The 18,852-nt window shown below is 35.8% G+C and overlaps 3 protein-coding genes and 1 long non-coding RNA gene across 5 annotated transcripts; 1 reads left to right on the plus strand and 3 right to left on the minus strand.

The window, feature by feature from the left end:
* Positions 1-1,166: 1,166 nt before the first annotated feature.
* On the plus strand, positions 1,167-4,737 carry LOC133879932 (protein PNS1). 2 transcript variants are annotated; one of them, XM_062318752.1, is made up of 5 exons: positions 1,167-1,379; positions 1,515-1,868; positions 2,273-3,190; positions 3,841-4,074; positions 4,206-4,737. In XM_062318752.1, the coding sequence occupies exons 1-5, from the start codon at positions 1,362-1,364 to the stop codon at positions 4,386-4,388; spliced, it is 1,707 nt and encodes a 568-aa protein (XP_062174736.1). In that variant the 5' UTR covers positions 1,167-1,361; the 3' UTR covers positions 4,389-4,737. The 2 variants fall into 2 exon arrangements, with proteins under 2 accessions (XP_062174736.1, XP_062174737.1); XM_062318753.1 differs by having other exon boundaries at positions 1,170-1,379; positions 2,276-3,190.
* Positions 4,738-14,462: 9,725 nt separating this feature from the next.
* LOC133880105 (uncharacterized) lies at positions 14,463-17,846 on the minus strand. Its single transcript, XR_009902188.1, has 2 exons — positions 17,631-17,846; positions 14,463-14,801 (listed from the first exon to the last, which is right to left on the minus strand). It is a non-coding gene; the product is annotated as an uncharacterized LOC133880105 (long non-coding RNA).
* LOC133880103 (N-terminal acetyltransferase A complex catalytic subunit NAA10) lies at positions 15,451-16,445 on the minus strand. The gene has a single exon (XM_062318984.1). It carries the CDS (start codon positions 16,323-16,325, stop codon positions 15,690-15,692), a length of 636 nt encoding a protein of 211 aa, XP_062174968.1. The 5' UTR covers positions 16,326-16,445; the 3' UTR covers positions 15,451-15,689.
* LOC133880104 (putative F-box protein At1g32420) lies at positions 16,660-17,458 on the minus strand. The gene has a single exon (XM_062318985.1). It carries the CDS (start codon positions 17,309-17,311, stop codon positions 16,706-16,708), a length of 606 nt encoding a protein of 201 aa, XP_062174969.1. The 5' UTR covers positions 17,312-17,458; the 3' UTR covers positions 16,660-16,705.
* Positions 17,847-18,852: the final 1,006 nt, after the last annotated feature.

Raw genomic sequence — 18,852 nt, forward strand, 5'->3', positions numbered from 1 at the left:
AAATGCTATTTATTTTAGTTATTTAAGAAGTAATATATATTATTAACTTTTTCAACACACACTTCAATTCAAAAGATTCTTTACTCAAGTAGATTAGATTTTACAAATTTTAATGGTATATATATTGACATATTATTTAAATGACACTTTCAGATAAAATAAAACAAAACTTAAACTATAAAATGGTTACTTTCCATTTTCAAGTGAAATAGAAATGATCAATTAGGTCATAAAACCAAATACTTTCAACTTTTATTTTTAGCAAATAGTCCAACACTAAACAAAAAGAAAAGAAAAGAAAAAAATACATTCTAAGGGGTGAATAACACTAGAAGTAATGCTATACACCATACTTGTATTTTATTTTTATCTCACTATGCTACTGAGCTTGTCGTGACAGAGTATAATCAGTGGCGAACCCAGCCTTGGGGGAGCCAAATTGAAATAATAATAATAATAAAATTATTATTATTACGGATATATATTTTTTTTGGGGAAGGAAAATTTTGGGCCTGGGGGGGGGTCAGGTCCCACTGCTCCTATGTAGGTCCGCCACTGAGTATAACAGTTATTGAAATTTTTTATTTCTTAATAAGGACGGATTAAAGAGTTATTACATTATGTCACATCAGTATACTGAGATAAAAATAAAATAAAAATATTGTGTATAGTATTTCTTAAACACTAATATCGACGACAACAATCGAAGGCAAAGGCGACACAAAAATGCTTTCATTTTGGTAAGTAGAAACGGTTAGTCTAGCAAAAACAATTATGCACAAACTAATTAGCATGGATTACGTTGAAAATTTTATGAAGAGATTGAACTAAAATAAGATTAAAAAACGGCGAGCTTAAGAGATAATAATAATTAAGTTGGAAGTTAATCAACTTATTAATTATCATGTAACATCCACGTAACGGTCAAGGTGGAGTTAAATCTAGTTTGAAACACCAGCCATCATAGTCATCATCTAGAATCTCGGCCGTCCAATTCTGACCATACCACGCACCTGAAACGAAATATACAGTGGGCCAGTATAATACTATAATTTACATAAAGTTTTCACGTGCTCAGTCCCATATCGGATAAATACTATACATACATTTATTCAATGACCCCCTCCAATTGGTGCGTGTGGGAAACTTGCTGTAGTTTCTGGCACGTTTGTGTTTCATCCATCAATGGCGTCACACGTGTTCTGATACTCTGAGGTAAGGTGTGAAAGTTGAGTTAAAAAAACAGCATATCAAATAGGAAAGATTATCTCTGAACAAGGAGGAAAAACAGCAACAGCATCCACCACGGTCCACAGAACATAACGTTTCAGACACCACCACCTCAGCCGCAGCCGCCATTGATGGGTGCTACAGAGCCTGTAAGATACATACATCAGTTTCTTTTACTTTTCTTTTTCTTCTCTCTCTCTCTTTTTTTTTTTTTTTTTTTTTTTTGTGGGTGTTGTTTGTATTTGCGAAGAGTTTGAAATGTTGGTGTGTGGCGGTGGTGTTAGGCGGAGGAGAAAGAGAGTGATGGGGGTGAAGAGAGAGTTGAGAATGAGAAGAAAGAAGAGGAGGAAGCGAAGGATGTGGAGAAAGGTGAGGTGGGTTTTCAAGAGCAGGTGATTGGGAGCGATGGCCATGGAGATTTTCATGTTTCAAGGATGCAGAGGCTGAATCCCTCAAACCCTTTGAGGCTTGTCATTAACAGTGCCACTAGAGTTGGAACTCCCTCTCCTCCTCAGCCTGTTCGTCCTGCTCGTCCTGCTCGTCCTTCTCAGCCTGCTCATCCTGCTCATCCTGCTCATCCTGCTCCTGTTCATCGTGCTCAGCCTCGCTCTACACCAACACAAACACCAACCCCACAAGTAAGTTATCATAAATTTGCACAAAAATATTTTGAATCTGATGCCTTTTCAAGTTTCATGTGTGAAATTTGCCAGCGTGCTCCTAAAAGACGCACGATTTTGTTCTAAATTTTTCGTTTGTATTTTTCAAGCCATAGCTGTATCTGAAATTTGTAATTTTTGTTTCATAGACTGCAAAAAGTCAGAATTTTGAACGTTTTTTCTAGTCAATTATCTCAGAATTACTATTTTATTTTTGATGGGTGAAATCAGAAGTCAGTTTCATAAGACACAAATTAAAATTTTGAATCTTTTTGGCTGTCTCTCTTAAGTATGTATAACTAAAGAATATGTACGTTAAATTTCTGATAATTTTTCAAGTTAATTATTTGAGATTTTCTGGGTTTCTCTTTCTCTTTGCAAAGCAGTCGTCGCTGACGACACTGAATTCAAGAGCATACACCAATAGAATATCTATGGTTGTGTTCCTTCTGCACACGGTTGTGGCTGTTGCGCTAGTTTGTTTTCTTATATTCAAGGGAATTCAAGGGTTGATTGGAGGAGCATCAACATCTGTCCAAAGAAAAGAGAAAAATGTTTTAACGCATTATCTGCCGCAAGTTGAAGCTGCATCTCTTTTAAGCATTACTCTTGCATTTACATGGCAAAAGGCTCTCAGGGAATGGCCAACAATCATGATTCATTTTATACTATGGAGCTCTTTTCTCATGACGCTATCTGCCGGAATTCTCCTTATTTGCTTCCAAAAGCCTCCCACCGATGGTGTCGGAGTCTGTTTTATTGCCTTCGCAATAGGCATTGGATTATACGCTTGTTGGGTCACACGGCGAATCGGGTTTTGCTGTAAGGTCTTGATGAAGTCGCTTGAACCCGTTTCAAAGTTCCCTGATTTGAATCAACCTATTTATTGGATGCTTGGGGTTGGATTCTTGTGGATGTCCCTGTGGATTTTAGCTGTGGTTGGAGCCTTGAATTTTTACTTTCCCCCATTGATCTTAATTGCATTGGTTTTGAGCTTGGCTTGGACTGCTGAAGTAATGAGAAACATTGCTAATTTAACTGTAAGTAGGGTCATTGCTCTGTATTATCTCAGGGGAATGCAATGTAATACTCAGTACTGCTTCCAAAGAGCCTTGACTCGGAATCTTGGAAGTGCTTGTCTAGGCTCCGTCTTTGTGCCATCAATTGAGGCCCTGAGAATTGTTGCTCGGGGTTTAAATTTGCTCGAGGGAGAAGATGAGTTCATGTTTTCTTGTGCACATTGCTGTCTCAGAGTCATGGAGTCCATCTTCAGATATGGAAATGGCTGGGCCTTTGTGCAGGTATTGTTACTGAAAATCATTGTGCTTGTGAATTTTCTTCACTTTAGTGCCCTTTATGTAGTATAAGTAGAGGAAAAATGAATCAAAGACTACTTTTAATTTGTGGTAGATAGTTCACCAGTAAAAGAAAAAAGCTCTACTTGAAGGAAAAATAATAATTATAATTACGCATCGCAATTAAAAGTAGTTTCTCTAATTGATCACTGATTTAGAGGTATTTGATGGTTCCTTATTCTAACAAAAAGCTTGAGAATTTCATTTTGAGTTGAACTTTCCTTTTATCAGAATAGTCTGTGTTGATTTAGTTAGGAAATAATATCTCATGGGTCATTCTCAAGATTGCGTAGTGTTGAATGGTTCTCAAGTTTTTTACTCCTCCTGGATTAATTCTAGAAGAACAATGATATGCTTTTGTCTTTGCAAGTCATCGTTTTCAACTCACAATATTTTATTGTGGTTGTTTTACAAATGCTGAATCATTATCGTCAATGCAGTCCGTCTGAAAAAAAATTAAATGATTAAATTTACCATTTCCTATCAGCTTAAGCTTTTGAAATAAGTGGTAATTTAACATTCACAAACTGCATTTTTTGGTCTATTGTTTAGGTCTGAGAGATGTTATTTACCTATCTTTTCAACCATATCTACAGATATCATCATATGGAAAAGGTTTCGTGAAGGCCTCACAAGACACTTGGGAGCTCTTTGAGAGGCAAGAAATGGAACCTATTGTTGACTCTGACATAACCAGCTCAATTTGCTTCCTGACGGGAGTCTGTAGCGGCTCTATCTGTGTCATAGTTGTGGCTGCTTGGACAGCCAGAGTGCACCAAAGTTTCACAGCCACCATTTCTCTCCTTGCTTTCTTCATTGGATACCTCATGGTAGGTAGCCTTCATTGACCAATCATACTTTATTTGATTCGTTCTCTGTACATTCAAATCATGTGACCAACTTGGTCATTATTTAATTGTTATTAGCTTAACCTAATCAATTATTGTTAATGATGTACCAGACCAGGATTGCCATGGCAGTACCGTACGCCTGTGTGAGTTGTTATTACGTTTGCTACGCGGAGAATCCCGAGAACAGGCTGTTCGATAATTTGATAAAAGATCGTCTCAACATGTTTAAGTCCGGCCGCGATGTGGTTGTGCCTACACCCCGAGTCCCCCGCCAGTTTGCAGCAACAACGTAGCCCGGGCTCAGCTTAAGGTATGCAAATTATGTGGGCATCATTTTGGTCATGCTATCAAGATGTACCATACTTTGATTACCCTCAACTGGGGTTGAGACTTGAAACCAACCCAACTGAACTCAAGCTAAATGATACACAATGGTTGAGGTGGTGGTGGCCATGACAATGATTTGAATGCGAAAGTTCAACCATTATTGGATGTTTTGGTATTGGAAGGAAAGTGGAGAGCCCACCTGAGATTCCAATGAACAGGCAGGCTACAAAACAAAGTGCCTTTTGGTCATGTCTTTGTATATGCATATACTTTTTGGATATTCCAATGCAAAATAGTCCCATCATTATTTTATTACTCTTTTATCTTTCCTAGTAAAACCCATCATCCATTTATTTATTCGTTAAACTTCATCTGATCTTGTAACGATCTTATGAGTTGTGCATAAATCTTTATCCGGGTTTTAAATATAGGTTTGCTACAAATAAATAAATAATTATTCAATTGGGATCAGGATCTCTTACAATTGGATGTATAACCTACAAAGGAGACAGCGTGGCCTCCTTGGCCCAAATAAGTGGGTCCCACACGTTGGCCTACCCGTGGCAATGGGCTTTGCGGTCTCGATTGACTTGCACGCAATTCGAACAATCTAATTATAGGGGGATCTATCATCCTAATTTTGTTTGGTTGTGGGGTTCAGAAATTACTTGATGGATATTAGGTCTCAAAGTCTAGAATGGACTAAATTGGGTGCCTACTTTTATTTTTGTTTTTTCTTTATTTTTTATTTTTATCCTAGTTCTCAATTTATCAACGTCATGAAGGCGACAATAGATTCTAGGTTTATATGGAAGCCTAGTTTTTATTTTTTTATTTTTATGAATGAGTTTATTGTAAACTTGAGCTTTTAATTTTTATTTACTAGATGACTTTATCAAAGAATTAATCAGCACCTTCTGGTTTTTCTTAAAGTGCCCTTAACGAATTAAGTCCCTTTTTTTTTTTTTTTTTTTTTTTTTGGTTTTTTGAGAATCTAATTACTCTTTTTTTTTTCTTTTTTCTTTTTTTTTTAAATCATTATCTGACTATAAAAATTGCATATTTAAATATTAATCAAATTATTAAATTCATAACAGTCCCGTCTCTTTCAGTCTATCCAATCATGTTATTTTTTTTTATTTTTCTTGCATCCTTGACTTCCAACTCGAAGAATATTTTTCTCCTGCATTGGTAATTTGATATTTCATATAACAAGACAAGAGAGTTTTCACTTTAATGGTTTTGTAATATGGGAAGATGGTGATGGGGATAGTGATGGTGATCATTCATGAAGGTGTAACGTTACAAACAATAAAAGAATAATATTATTTAGCAAATTATTATACGAATGATATATTATTGAGATAATGCAATAATGAAAATTAGCCATTGATATTCTTTTTTTCTTTTATAAGTATTGATTTATTGATTAATTTTTTTCTGTAACGTGATCAAATTGTATGGCAGTCGTATAGCATATAATAGCAGTTTAGTGAATACCATTATTCATAAAAAAAAAAAATATATATATAGAAAATTAAATAAAGTAAATTGTGTTATTTGTTTTATTCGTTTTTAATTAAGATTCATGAGTCTTTTAACTTATTTGGTGTTCTATCAATGGTCAATATGTTTCATTAGATGGTGTTAATACCAAATTGTAACTTGATTTTAGATTTGGATTATAAATTTGTTGTGTTATTTTGGAGTTTAGGGTGCGAGAGCACAAAGGTTTTGCTTAGGGGGTTAACACCCAAAACATTAAGGGATTTTGCTATTGAGTTCATTTTTTGAAACGACTCAAAAAAAACATTAATTATATTTTTGCTATTATTTCAAAAAAATTACTTAAGTTACAATTAAAACTTCATAAAATCACTTATATATCTTAATCTCACCTAATAATTATAATAATATTACACATTTCTTCGTATGAAAGTTTCCCATTTTTTTTCCTATGCATATAAATTGCATATTGTAAGGAACAAAAAAGCTTTTAACTGTTTGGGAACAGAATACAATAATTATTCAATCCAGGTTTTTTTCTAAAACCCACCCACCCGCCCAAAAACCCGGATTTTGACCCGAATTTTGAGATTCCTGGTGGGACCCAGCGCAGAAAAAGTTGACTAACAAAATATTAATATTAATAATTTAAATCAATATAAAATAAAAGAAATTAATATTAATAATTTAAATTAAAAAAAAAAAGAAATTAAAAAAAAAAAAAGATAGAGGGGTGGCTGCCGGCTGGCAGCCACCCCCTTGGGGGAGGCCGCGCGGCCTCCCCCGAGTACTGGGGGTGGCCGCGCGGCCACCCCTGACCCTTGTGGGAGGCCGCGCGGCCTCCCCCGAGTACTGGGGGTGGCCGCGCGGCCACCCCCGACCCTTGGGGAAGGCCGCGCGGCCTCCCTTGAGTACTGGGGGTGGCCGCGCGGCCACCCCCAAGGGACGCTTGGGGGAGGCCGCGCGGCCTCCCCCGAGTACTGGGGGTGGCCGCACGGCCACCCCCGACCCTTGGGGGTGGCCGCGCGGCCTCCCCCGACCACTGGGGGTGGCCGTGCGGCCACCCCCAACCTCCTCTGGGGGTGGCGCGCGGACACCCCCAAAGGGGTGGCTGCCAACCGGCAGCCACCCTTGGTTCTTTTTTTTTTTTTTTTTTAAATTTTTAATTTTGATTTCAATTATTTTTTTTTAAAAAAATTATTTATTTATTTTTAATTAAATAATCAATATATAATAAATTATTATTATTTAAATTATTATTTCACACAACTTTTTAAAATACCAATTATTATACACAACTTTTTAAACTATCAATCATTTCTTACCATTAAAATATAATATTTTTCAATCTCAAAATTCAACACCCAAACACAATTTCTTACCTCGATATTTGTAAATAGAATTAGAATTCAATTCTAATTCTCAAAATTCAATACCCAAACGCACCCTTAGTGCTTGTCAATCAAGTCAAAGGTATATGATTCATAAGACTCTTTCCTAATTGCCCTCTTTTGCTTTAGGACTTCTGAAAAGGAGCTCAAAAAGACCCTTTGATTAAATAGTAACACCACTTTATGAGATTTATATATAGTGTTGCACTTTAGGTGAAAAACATGCTTAAAAAGTGATTTAAATATATTATATAATTAATTATATCCATAGATGCAATGAAGTTTCCCTTTAAAAACACAATCTGAGGCTCTCTTTGTTGGTAGATCTTTTGCTTGTAGGGTACAATCTAATCTTTTCTCAATTACTTTATCCATAACACATCTAAAAGCCATTTCTTTTCACTAATCATTTTCAAGTGTGGCATACTTAACTTAATTGATAAGGTTAATTATAATCTTCATTAGCAATGCACAAGCTGGAATTTTCTTTTTTGGTATGTATAAACCATTCTTAATATGTCTATTTTTGCTAGAATCCTACCAAGAAAATCACTTTTCATTGGCATAAAGACTTCAGGAAAAATTGTTAAATTTGTCTTTGGAGTTTAACCTAGTAATAATATAAATCCATGTGGTTTCAAGATGAACATATAAATCTTTGTGGTATGCCTTTGTAACAAAACGATGATTTCTTATTAATGCTATTAAAAAAACATATGAAAAGCAAATGCTATAAAAAAATTATGTGCTTCTCACATACTAATGGACACGCATCACTTTATTAGACTGATTTATAGCTAATTTATGTCTATAAAATGATCCATTCGTACAATTTTCGGCTATCTTTTTCTTCCATAAATTCTTTATGAAATTATAAATTTATCATCAAATAAAAAATTACAAAAATAAAAACAAAAAGGGGAATTTTTTTTTTGTTGGTTTAGAGGTGGTCTGGTTCGGTCACCCCCAAAACCAACCAATTAGGACCGATTCCACCACTTCTAGGTTATGGGGTGGTCTTGGATGTGGTCATCCACCCTTATAATAGCTGTTGAGGGCGGCTGAACCACCCTTAAATTACGAGGTGGTCGGCCACCTCCAAAACCGATCGCTATGGGCGGTCGAACCATCCTTAAGGAAATAAGAGTTGTTTAACTACCCGTAAAACCAGAGAAAGAGGCAATCAAACCACCCTTAAGGGTGATAGGATAGTAGCTAGTGTGACCACCCTTAAAATTAGCTTCTAGGGTGAATTATCAACCCCTATAAAAAAATGGGGTAGTTTGATCACTCCCAAACCGGACTTTGAGTGCAGTCAAACCACGTGAATGGACTTTAGCAAATTTTCAAGTTGTTTAAACCTTTAAACAAACGTCAAGAGGGACTCATGTTTGAAATATGACAGCCATCAACTTGGGCATTATACTTTCAAATTATTCTTTATTCCAAGCAACATTTAAGAAACAAAAGACTTTCTTCACTTCTATCACCACGTGGCAAGTGGTTCATATAATTTCTGTATCTCCATAACTTCCTGCCTGCCAACCCTACCATAACTATGCAAATAAGGAGTAGACCAAACAGCAGACAGGGAAACTTTAAGAGCAAGTAAATTCCTACCTAAAATAATAACACACTTTCTGTATATTGAATGATTTATGTGTCAACATGGTGAGATGGATAGGACGTGTATCATATGTTTTAATTATTTAATTTAGCCGTTGAAAACGTTTCGTATGAAATAAATACGTTATTTAAAAAAAAAAATACAGTTTACGTTTAGTAAAATCGCAGTTAGTCTTACACATGTTTATTAAAATGCACCCTTTACTTACAATTTTTTTAAAAAGTGATTTTTGTTTTTTATTTTTAAAACGTTTTCAAACATACTCTTAAACGATATACTTTTTACGATTTTGTCTAAATGTACTCTGCCTGCAAAATGGTAGGATTAACAAACTCAAAATAAAATAAAATAATAAGAAACTCAAATAATAAGAAACTACAATGGCCCATTCAGATGTAGATAGGTTGGAAGGATGCAATTAATGCAAAAGTAATTATCCTGATGTTATTTGTTATGCATTATTTGGTGGAAGTCAACCAGGATCCTAATAAGGGCATGCCACATGCCGGGTGGTTATGATAAACTAATTATAAAAAACAGCGGACGCTAAATAAAGAGGAGACTTTCATCTCCTTCTCTTACACGCTATCTTTTATTTTTTTAAGATTATTTCTTAAGCTCCACTGACATTGTATGATTCATATCTATCTATACCTCGTCGGCCCGTTCCAGCAAGTTCTTGTATTAAATCTTCGCTTTGATATATGGTCAACTATTCTAACAAATACTTATAAAAAAAATTATAAAAAAAAAAAAAAAAACAACTATTCTAACAAATGGGGTTTGAAGTCGTCTAGCTACCCATTAGGGTAGAATCTGCCATTCTACTTGAACCAAACATTCAATTCAATTAATAAGACTTCTTTAAGAGTTTTCTCTGCTTTTCTAATTGATTCCAGAAATCCCATATGAAATCAATGCCACTTGAAAAATTCAATGAGAACACATGAACTTGAGGTAAAATTTTGGAAATATGAGCTCATTAGGACAGTGAGAGCCTACCTTAGTCCCAGCAGCTCATGCCAGTGTTAGTATAACCCAAAAAAGTTAAATTAGATGTTTGGACAGTTTGAATAAAGTGAACAAGTGTTATTCGAACAACCCAAACAGATAAGTTTGGACAAACTCTCACATGAGATGAGTTAATGCTATCCAATTTCTTCAACCACCACACTCAAACATATCAAAGATTGGCCCAATAATTTTGAAAATTAGTGACACTAGGTTTTCATTATTTCACAATAAAACTCTCAAATGCTTGTACTTTCCAAGAGGCAGAAAGTAGCCAACTCAAAAAAGAAACGTTTAATTGCAATTTCTTTACACGTCAAGAGAAAAGCTAAAGAACAAAAGAGAATGAGTAGTATTAGTTTGGTTTAGCGGTGTAAAAAAAAAAAAAAGTTGTTTAAATATTTCAAAAATATAATTAGATATTTGATAAAATTACAGTTCATTATTTAAAATTATATATTTTAAAAAATGCACATCATTGGCATTGAATGTTGCATGAAAATGTGAATTTTTTCATATCTACAATTATCCTTTTTAAATACAGTCTTAAATGACACTTTTTGCCATCTTATTTAAAAACGCGCATTTGGCCTATGAAATCATAAGGCCAATGCACTCTTATAATCAAATCATTTTTTCACAGTACTCCATCCGAAGCAAGGTTGCTAAACAAGTAACAAAATACTCCACTTCTCTCTATCCAGATGACTTAGCTTGCACCATGTACAGTGGTGCAAATCTTATTCTACCTATAGGACAAACCAAACATTTAAGTAAGGGTATACAAGTGGTTGTGGTTAGCAGTTATTGTCTTTAACTGCTAACTGTAGCCACCTTAAGCGGTTATCAATTTTTTATAACTGCAACCGCTCTACCTTAGGTGGTTATCCATTTTAAAATAATTGCCGACTAGAGGTGATTGAAACTCATAATTGTATAGGGGTGTTCAAACGGAGCGGTTATAACCGCTAACCGCTTTTAAAAGCGGTTATAAATAACCACTAACCTCTTATATATATATATATATATATATATATTAAAAATAAAAAAAAAAATATAAAAAAAAAAAAAAAACTGACTTGAGAGCCTAGAGGGGCGTCGTTTTGGGCATTGCTGAATGCCCAAAACGACGCCGTTTTGATAATATATATAAACCATCTCAAATCTTTTAGGTTTAGGTTTCCCAATTCCCATTTCATTTTTGTCACCGACGCCCTCTCGTCTTTGCCCATCTCGTCTCGTCTCCTCTCTGCCCATCTCGTCTCCGCCGCCACTACACTGTAAGTTTCTCCACCGGTTCGTGTATATGATTTGTGGTTGTTTGAAATGCATGGAATCAGTTGTGTTTTGATTGGATGCTTTGATAGTTTGATTTTCGATTGGGTAAAGATGTGATGGGTGCTTTTAGAGGTCAGTTTGTGGATATGCATAAATTGGACTTCTCTCGTTTTTTTTTTTTTTTTTTTTTTTTTTTTTTTTTTTTTTTTTTTTTTTTCCTGAGTGATTTCTTAATTATTTATTTGAAGAGCAAGCTTGATTCTTCGCTTTTGTTTGTTATGCTTTATTCCTTTTTTTTTTTTTTTTGGTGCATATTTGTGGATTGCCAATATTTTCTCTTCAGATCTGTTTTTCTCTCAGTTTTGGTAGATACTCCTTTTTCCTTTTGTAGTGAATATATTCGTAGATTTAATTTAATGATAAAAAAAAAACTGTATATAGATATATTAGAGGTTATTGTATTCTGTATTTGTATGCTCTACTTGTACAGTAATTAAATGCTAGTGAATCTCTTTGCTTGGATGATCAGATCTGTAAGATCTGAAGCGTTTTCTATCTATATTTCTCTGTTTGTATTAAGTTTCAGATTTCTTATGTTATGAAGGCACATATACAGAATTCACTTAGTCCTTACTTGTTTGATTTGTTATTTATTCTCTCCAAAGTTAAATTGAGAAGCTGGGAATCTTAGTTTCCTTTTCCTTGGTTGATTGGCAATTTTTTCTCTTCAGATTTGATCCTCATGTTATAGTAGATCTTGCAAAATTTAAAATATTCAGCGCTATCAAGCTTGATTTTGTTGCTTCTGTTGATCTTCGTTACACCCATCTATTTAAGAAGTTTTGTTTTCTCATATATCTCTTCGGCCTCAGTGCAACCCATTTCTATTCTGATGTGTGGTAATAGAAACATGGGCTGCTTAAGGTGGAGCAGATCCACATCTAGCATACTGATACTTTCATTTTTATGGAATTTTCTCCAAACTGAACTTACTTAGTTACTTTTCAATTAACTAAAGCTTCTTCTTTTATAGATGACGCTCAATCATGGAACGAAGCATCCTTGGACTTGATCTAATATCTAGAAGAATGTTAGTATCAAATCAAAGGGTTATTGATTAATTTGATTGTAATGTTTTGATAGTAATTTTTTGGTTTTGAATTTGGTTATTTGGATTTGAAAAATTAGATTTGAATTTGGTTATGTTTGTGTTTTGGATTTGTATTTTTGTATTTAGATTTGTTAATTTTGTAACAAAGGACAAAAGGCCCAAAAAGTATTAAATTTTTTTCTTGAAAAAAATTAAAATCTATACAAAAAATGGCCCAAAACTGGTGTAAAAATAGCTCAAAACTGATTTTAATCCGGCTCAAAACCGGTCTAAACCCGGCCCAAAACCGGAATTCAAAAGCGGTTTCAAACCGCCGGTTATAACCGCTAACCGGCGGTTATAAAAATAACCGCCTCCGCCTAGGCGGTTAGCGGTTGCGGTTGGTAAAATAAAAATAACCGCTAGGCGGTTAGCGGTTTTAGCCAATAACCACCGGTTATAACCGCTTGTACACCAATGTATCATATAACCGTTTTTTATAAATGAGCTTTTTGGACCTATTTTAGTGTTTTGAACTTTCATTGAGCCTCTTCTTGTGGCCTATTTTAGATGATTTTGAGTATTTTTTAAATAATTAGAAGGTTTCAAAATGTAACAAAACTCAATATTATAATTATTATTTTATGAATAAAGATCAATTTCATTAAAGTCAAAATAAAAACTCATATATCTAACGCACCAAAACGATGTTTTTTTGTATAGTATTATTTTTATTATTTTATATATATATATATAATATATGTAAGGGTATGCAGTTAGTTGTTATTAACCGCCTTCATCTATTCTTAAAACTGCTAATCGTCTCGCCGTAGGAAATTATGCGATTAGTAACCGCCCGCCTGTATACCCCTACTTCCAAGCTCTAGCTTGTACTTGACACAAAACACCTCCCACGTCTCATGGGAAGTGTACTATGTTGACGTGTCACAGTTTAGTAACCATTAAATATTTTTTTAACAAGGGCATATTTAAGGGCTACTACACCTTGCTATGTCGGCATAATAAAATATTTATGAGATATTGGTATTGTAAGTACTAAGTAGTTACTACTCAATGTTGATTCCAATAAAGCGTGGTTTGGATACAATCCTACAATCCATAACCTTGTTGAGAATGCATTTAAGACATAAAAATTGCTCATAATAGCTTATCTAGAGACATACAAAGAAAAAGAGACCATTAAAAATGGTTGCATATTGTTAATCTCATTGATAATGGACGATCTACGGCTTCATTTGTCGAAGTACTCTTTTTCTGTCTTTTATTCTCTACTTTTTAAATAAAAATATTAACAAACACGTTTTCAAATAAAAAATAAAATACCCGCAAAACACGTTAACTAACACATCCTAAATTATGATGAAGATCTGAGCTTTCACTACAAAAAGACTAGTCAATTTGAAATTTTTCTATATTCTTTATAAAGCCCAGTTGCACCTATTAATTAGGCAATGTGAGACTTAGCACGTATAAGCATCTCTTATAAACTACACACTCTATGTGGACTACTCCTCATTTTCCCATGGGACAAGGGTGTTACAACAAAACTTAAATAAGTAGGAACTAAGAACGACATCAACAAGGAACATTATATACATTTTGAAAACTGCACACATTTGACATGCCCATGGATGCACCTACAAAGCTATCCATCTTTGCACCTCATGTTTGCTGACAGAAAAGTAGAGGTACACATATATACAAGACAACTGAAAAAAGATCAAAAGATTGACAAAATTAAGAACACTTTAAATTAAAATAAGGATAAGAAGAAAAAAAAATGACAAAATTATCCACTGTGTCGGGTAATGGGTAAGTGGCAAAAACAATTCCTGTTCTGGTAATCTTTACTAGAACGACCAATCCTATTCCAAGTAACATCCATACCATTAAGCTTTTACAAAAACCCTATAAACCCCTATAAAAGACACCTTCATGATACACCATTACAGGAAACTTCCTGATCAACACCCACTGTCATCATCCTCCAAAAATATCCTATATTTCAATGATTATCAGACAGAATTTTAAAGCTCTACTATATCATGCTACAGCAAGTTAGCAACACTTTGATTCAAAGCTCTCTTCCCAGGTTTCTTGAACCTTCCACACCAAGTTTTGTTCCTCACAATTATCATTATCTTTAATTTTAACTCACTACTTGGTTCAACAATCAGACATATATTGGACGACATCATCAAACAGACTGGAGTTTTCATTAACATGCTCTTCCAAGCACTACATAAGTACATATGAATCTCTCAAGACCACAGCATTATTAAGTGCATGGTAATTGGTAACCAACAGAGACGAGTAGAGCATACCAACTATACTAGCCCACAAACATATAACTTGCTGAAACTTCCGCATCAAAAAATTCAGCATTTTTTCCTCTCCTAAGAGTTGGGTGGAGTGTGAGATCATGGGTTTAAGACGCTTCTGGTGCACGAGTAACCTACCAATATAAAAATAAACTAGTTAAACTGTAATTTCATTAATTCAAACCAAATTTAGCTTGATCACCACTTTGCTTTAATTCTGGTACAAGTTTGTATTCATTCATGATCCAGAAGGAAAAAACAAGGAAACCATTTTCAACAAAAAATCACAAATAAACCCACAACCTTTTGGTTGCTTCTTTCTTCAGTTTAATTTTTGTAGGCAACGAGGACCATACTCATATAACTTCCATGATATCATACAAAAACTCCTAACAAAGCATCCCAGAAAAGCAAGGAAAACAGCAGATCAACAACCCAGGCTGTTTCAGAATCAAGTTCTGTTCTCAAGATTCCTCCAATTACAAGACATGTCTCTCTAACAAACCAGAAAATTTTCAAACGTTTCACATGGTAAAATCCCCAAAGATTGTGCTTTGGGAGCACCATAATACAATTTTCTACTCCAAAAATCCAAGAATTTGATGCAAAAATCCTCGATGTACCAACCAGAAGAGATTCAAATTGAAATAAATGCAACTCTCAGCAATGCACAACCGTGATTCTAGATAATAAGACACAACCATCCAACGTCAAATGACTAATTATCAGAAAGCTTTAACTCTCTCTACCACCATAACCCTCTCGGGTACAATAGATTTCAAGTAGAAATACCAAAAATTCTAAAACGATGTAACTTGGCAATAGAAACCAGTACAACCTACACAATAGAGTGCACATAGCATTACACATCCATGCCATCATAGTAAATTTAGTCATATCGTCCATTATTCCTCAAAACCCAGAAAACAAAAAGATAGAAGAAGAAAAACCCAATAACACCAACTTCCACAAATCCCGAATTCATCAAAAAGCTTTACCTTTACCTTTCTGTCTCACCACCATCACATAGCCTTCGCCTCTTTCTTCCCAATAACCTTCCCCTCCCCCCCAGAACAACACCCACCACCGTGCTCATGATGATGCCCATGTCCATGTCCATGTCCATGACCGTGACCGTGACCATGACCATGCGCATGCCCATGCTCATGATGACCGTGACCATGTCCATGTCCATGCTTCCCCTTCAACTGCTTCCTCATATCATACGCATCCTCCCCATCCGCATAGTACTTCGCCTCCACATCATGAATCTTGTACCCCAAAGTCTCCGTGTACAGATTAAACGCCGCCCTATTGCTTTTCCTCACGTGCAGCGACACATACTCCGCCCCAAACACCTGCTCCATCGCGTTCTGCGCAGCGCTCATGAGCTTCGTGGCCAAGCCGAGCTTTCGGTGCGTCCTCAGCACAGCCAAGGACGTGATGTGGCCGTGACACTCGTTGCTCTCTTCCTCCATCTTGGCCAAAACGTATCCGACGATCCGGCCATTGTAGTCCTCAGCCACGTAGAGCAGCTGAGGCCATGAGAGGATGTGGTAGAGGTAGTACTTCATCTGGTAGTTCTCTGGCAGGCAGAAGAGATTGCAGGTCTGCATGGCCAAAAGGTCATCTATGGTGGCCTTGCGTATGCACACCATTTCTGGGTCGGTCTTGGTTTTGGCTAATTTGATGGGTTTTTGGAGGATTTTTGAGGGTTAAGGTGTTAGGGTTTGTGTGTGCTTGTTGATTTGGGGATTTTGTGGGTGAAGAAGAGGAACGAGTGGTTCAAGAAGGGAGCCTAGTGGGCTTCAGGATTAGAATTTTGGGTATATACGACTGATATTGGGCCGACCTCTTTCTTTCCTTCTACGCCTTTTTTTTTTTTCGCCTTTAAAATTCACTTTTAAAAGTGTAAATATATAATAAATTATTGAGTCCGATCGCGATTTAAAAATAGTCACTCATTTTTTATTTTCAACATTAATTTTTTAATTTTTTCTCGATTTTCCGTCATTTTTCTATCTAATTTTGTGAATGGTTACATAGCATTAATAGAATTTGATACTATCCAAGAACCACGGCTCATACTGTAGACTTCCGCTATCAGCGCTTTCATGCCAGATTCGTTCTTAACGTAACGACAATTAACCACCTTGAAGTCGCCGGAATTGGGGTCGAAGCCGAACCCAAGACAGTGGCGATCCATGAGCGGGATAACCTTGAATCCTACATATGATGTGGTGGGGTTCCAGAGACAGACGACATTGATTTGGAAATCGTAAAGGCATAGTAGCCCATTAGAGGAAGCGACAAGCTCGAGGTAACGCTTTGGTTTTATGAAATTATAGGGTACTGGAGGGAGAATCATCTGGATGTGAGACACACAGTCGAGGGTGTCGTAAGAGAGGGAATAGAACACAATCTTTTCGGCGTTCGATTTGTCTGCGGCTTTGACGAGGATGCGAGGAAGAGGATGAGTGGGGTTTCGGGTGGTGAGAATAGAGTCCTTGAGGAGTTTGGAATCATGGTTTCCGATCAGAGCAAGCCAGGTCTTCGAGACACACCTGAATCGGAGCAGCGATTTTGGTGGCAACCTCGAGAGTATTTCCTCCAGCATGTCTAGAGGTAGAGAGATTGATGACATTGTTTTCCCAACTCCTGCTTTCCTCTGCTCTGCTCAAGGAATTTCTAGCAATATTTCTTTGTGGCTGATCCTGTTCCGAACACAACACCATTGAACAAGGGGAAAATTCCGAACACAACACCATTGAACAAGGGGAAAATTACTAATAAAATTGATAAAAAAAAAAAAAAAAACATGAGACAGATGTACAACTGCAAACATTTTTGTACACCAAACAGCCAAACCGGACACGAAATGAGACAAACCCAAAAATAAATAATATAAAACAGTAAAAATGAAAGAATAAAAAGCAAAATAATTGAAGTGTCATTTCTCTCACCGGCGATGTCTTTGCTAACATGGGCCTCCTCACGAACGAAATCAGACCTTTTACTATCAACAGAGGATTCGCCCTTGTCAGCTTTCTTGGACCCAATGTGGATTTTCTTCAGACCCAGAAGGCCCTTCCACCGTGTCGGTCCCTTGGACGGCCTCAGCGAAACGCGTTCTTCGTCGTCATCAACAAGAAGTTCGTCACTGAGAGTGGTGCATGGTCCTCTGCATTTGGTTGTTGTAATTGTCCTTGAAGGGCAACACCCTGCCCTTGAAGAAAAGCTCGTCGGCGTGATTGATTTTTTTTTTTTTTTTAATGAAAAAAAAAAAAATTGTTTTGTTGAGGGTTTTTTTTATTTGAATAATAATAAATAAATAAAAAATGATGTGAGATAAAAAATGAAAAAAAAAAATCAGCCTAGAAAAAATTACATTAACTTTTTAAACTCAAAGTAATTATTAAGAAAAAGGCTTCTCACAACTTTATTTTTGAAATATTTAAATAAAAGAAAAAGTTTCTCATGTAAATGGGATATTGAAATGGGATATTGAGGGTGAATAGTTAAAATAAAAATAATTAATTTTTTTATTTTTTTTATTTTTTTTTTTAAAAAAAACATTTACCAAATTGGATGTGAATGCTCAAAGAGCTTTGTTTTAGTTATTTTTGCTTATTGACAATTATGAAATATATCGAATTAGTCTCGACTTAATAAAGTTCATTTTCTTTTTTTCTTTTTTTTTTCATTATCTTCAATATCCTCAAGGTCAAGCACAAAGAATAACAAACGAACAAATTCGCTTAATATTCAACTTCAACTTTTCTCTAAAAAAACAGAGCTTCTCTCTCTAAGAAAAGTCTCTTTCATCGTTAGTCTTTTTCGTCGGGGGGAGGCTTCATGCCTCCCTCCCGGTTGTTGTTTTCTTCCTCTTAGTCTTGTTGGGCTAAGAGGTTTTGTTTCCTCCCTGGTTCTCCAGTGTAGGCTAGAAGTCCCCCAACCGTTAGGGTTGAGTGGTGGTTTTGTCCCCCCGGTTTAGATTCGGTGGTGGTAGCGCTCCTTCTTGTCCTTTTGAATTTTGAAGGTTTTGTTTTTATTTGTTTTTCGTTGTTTATGACAGGAAAACACCTATGGAGCTGCTGAAGGAGGAGTGGTGCTCTACTAGTGCCGTCGGTGGCAGCGTTGGCCGTTCTTCAACGTTTTAAGCATGTCGCGAGGCCAGATCTATAT

The sequence above is a fragment of the Alnus glutinosa genome, chromosome 10 (assembly GCF_958979055.1).
Source record: "Alnus glutinosa chromosome 10, dhAlnGlut1.1, whole genome shotgun sequence".
Lineage (NCBI taxonomy): Eukaryota > Viridiplantae > Streptophyta > Magnoliopsida > Fagales > Betulaceae > Alnus > Alnus glutinosa.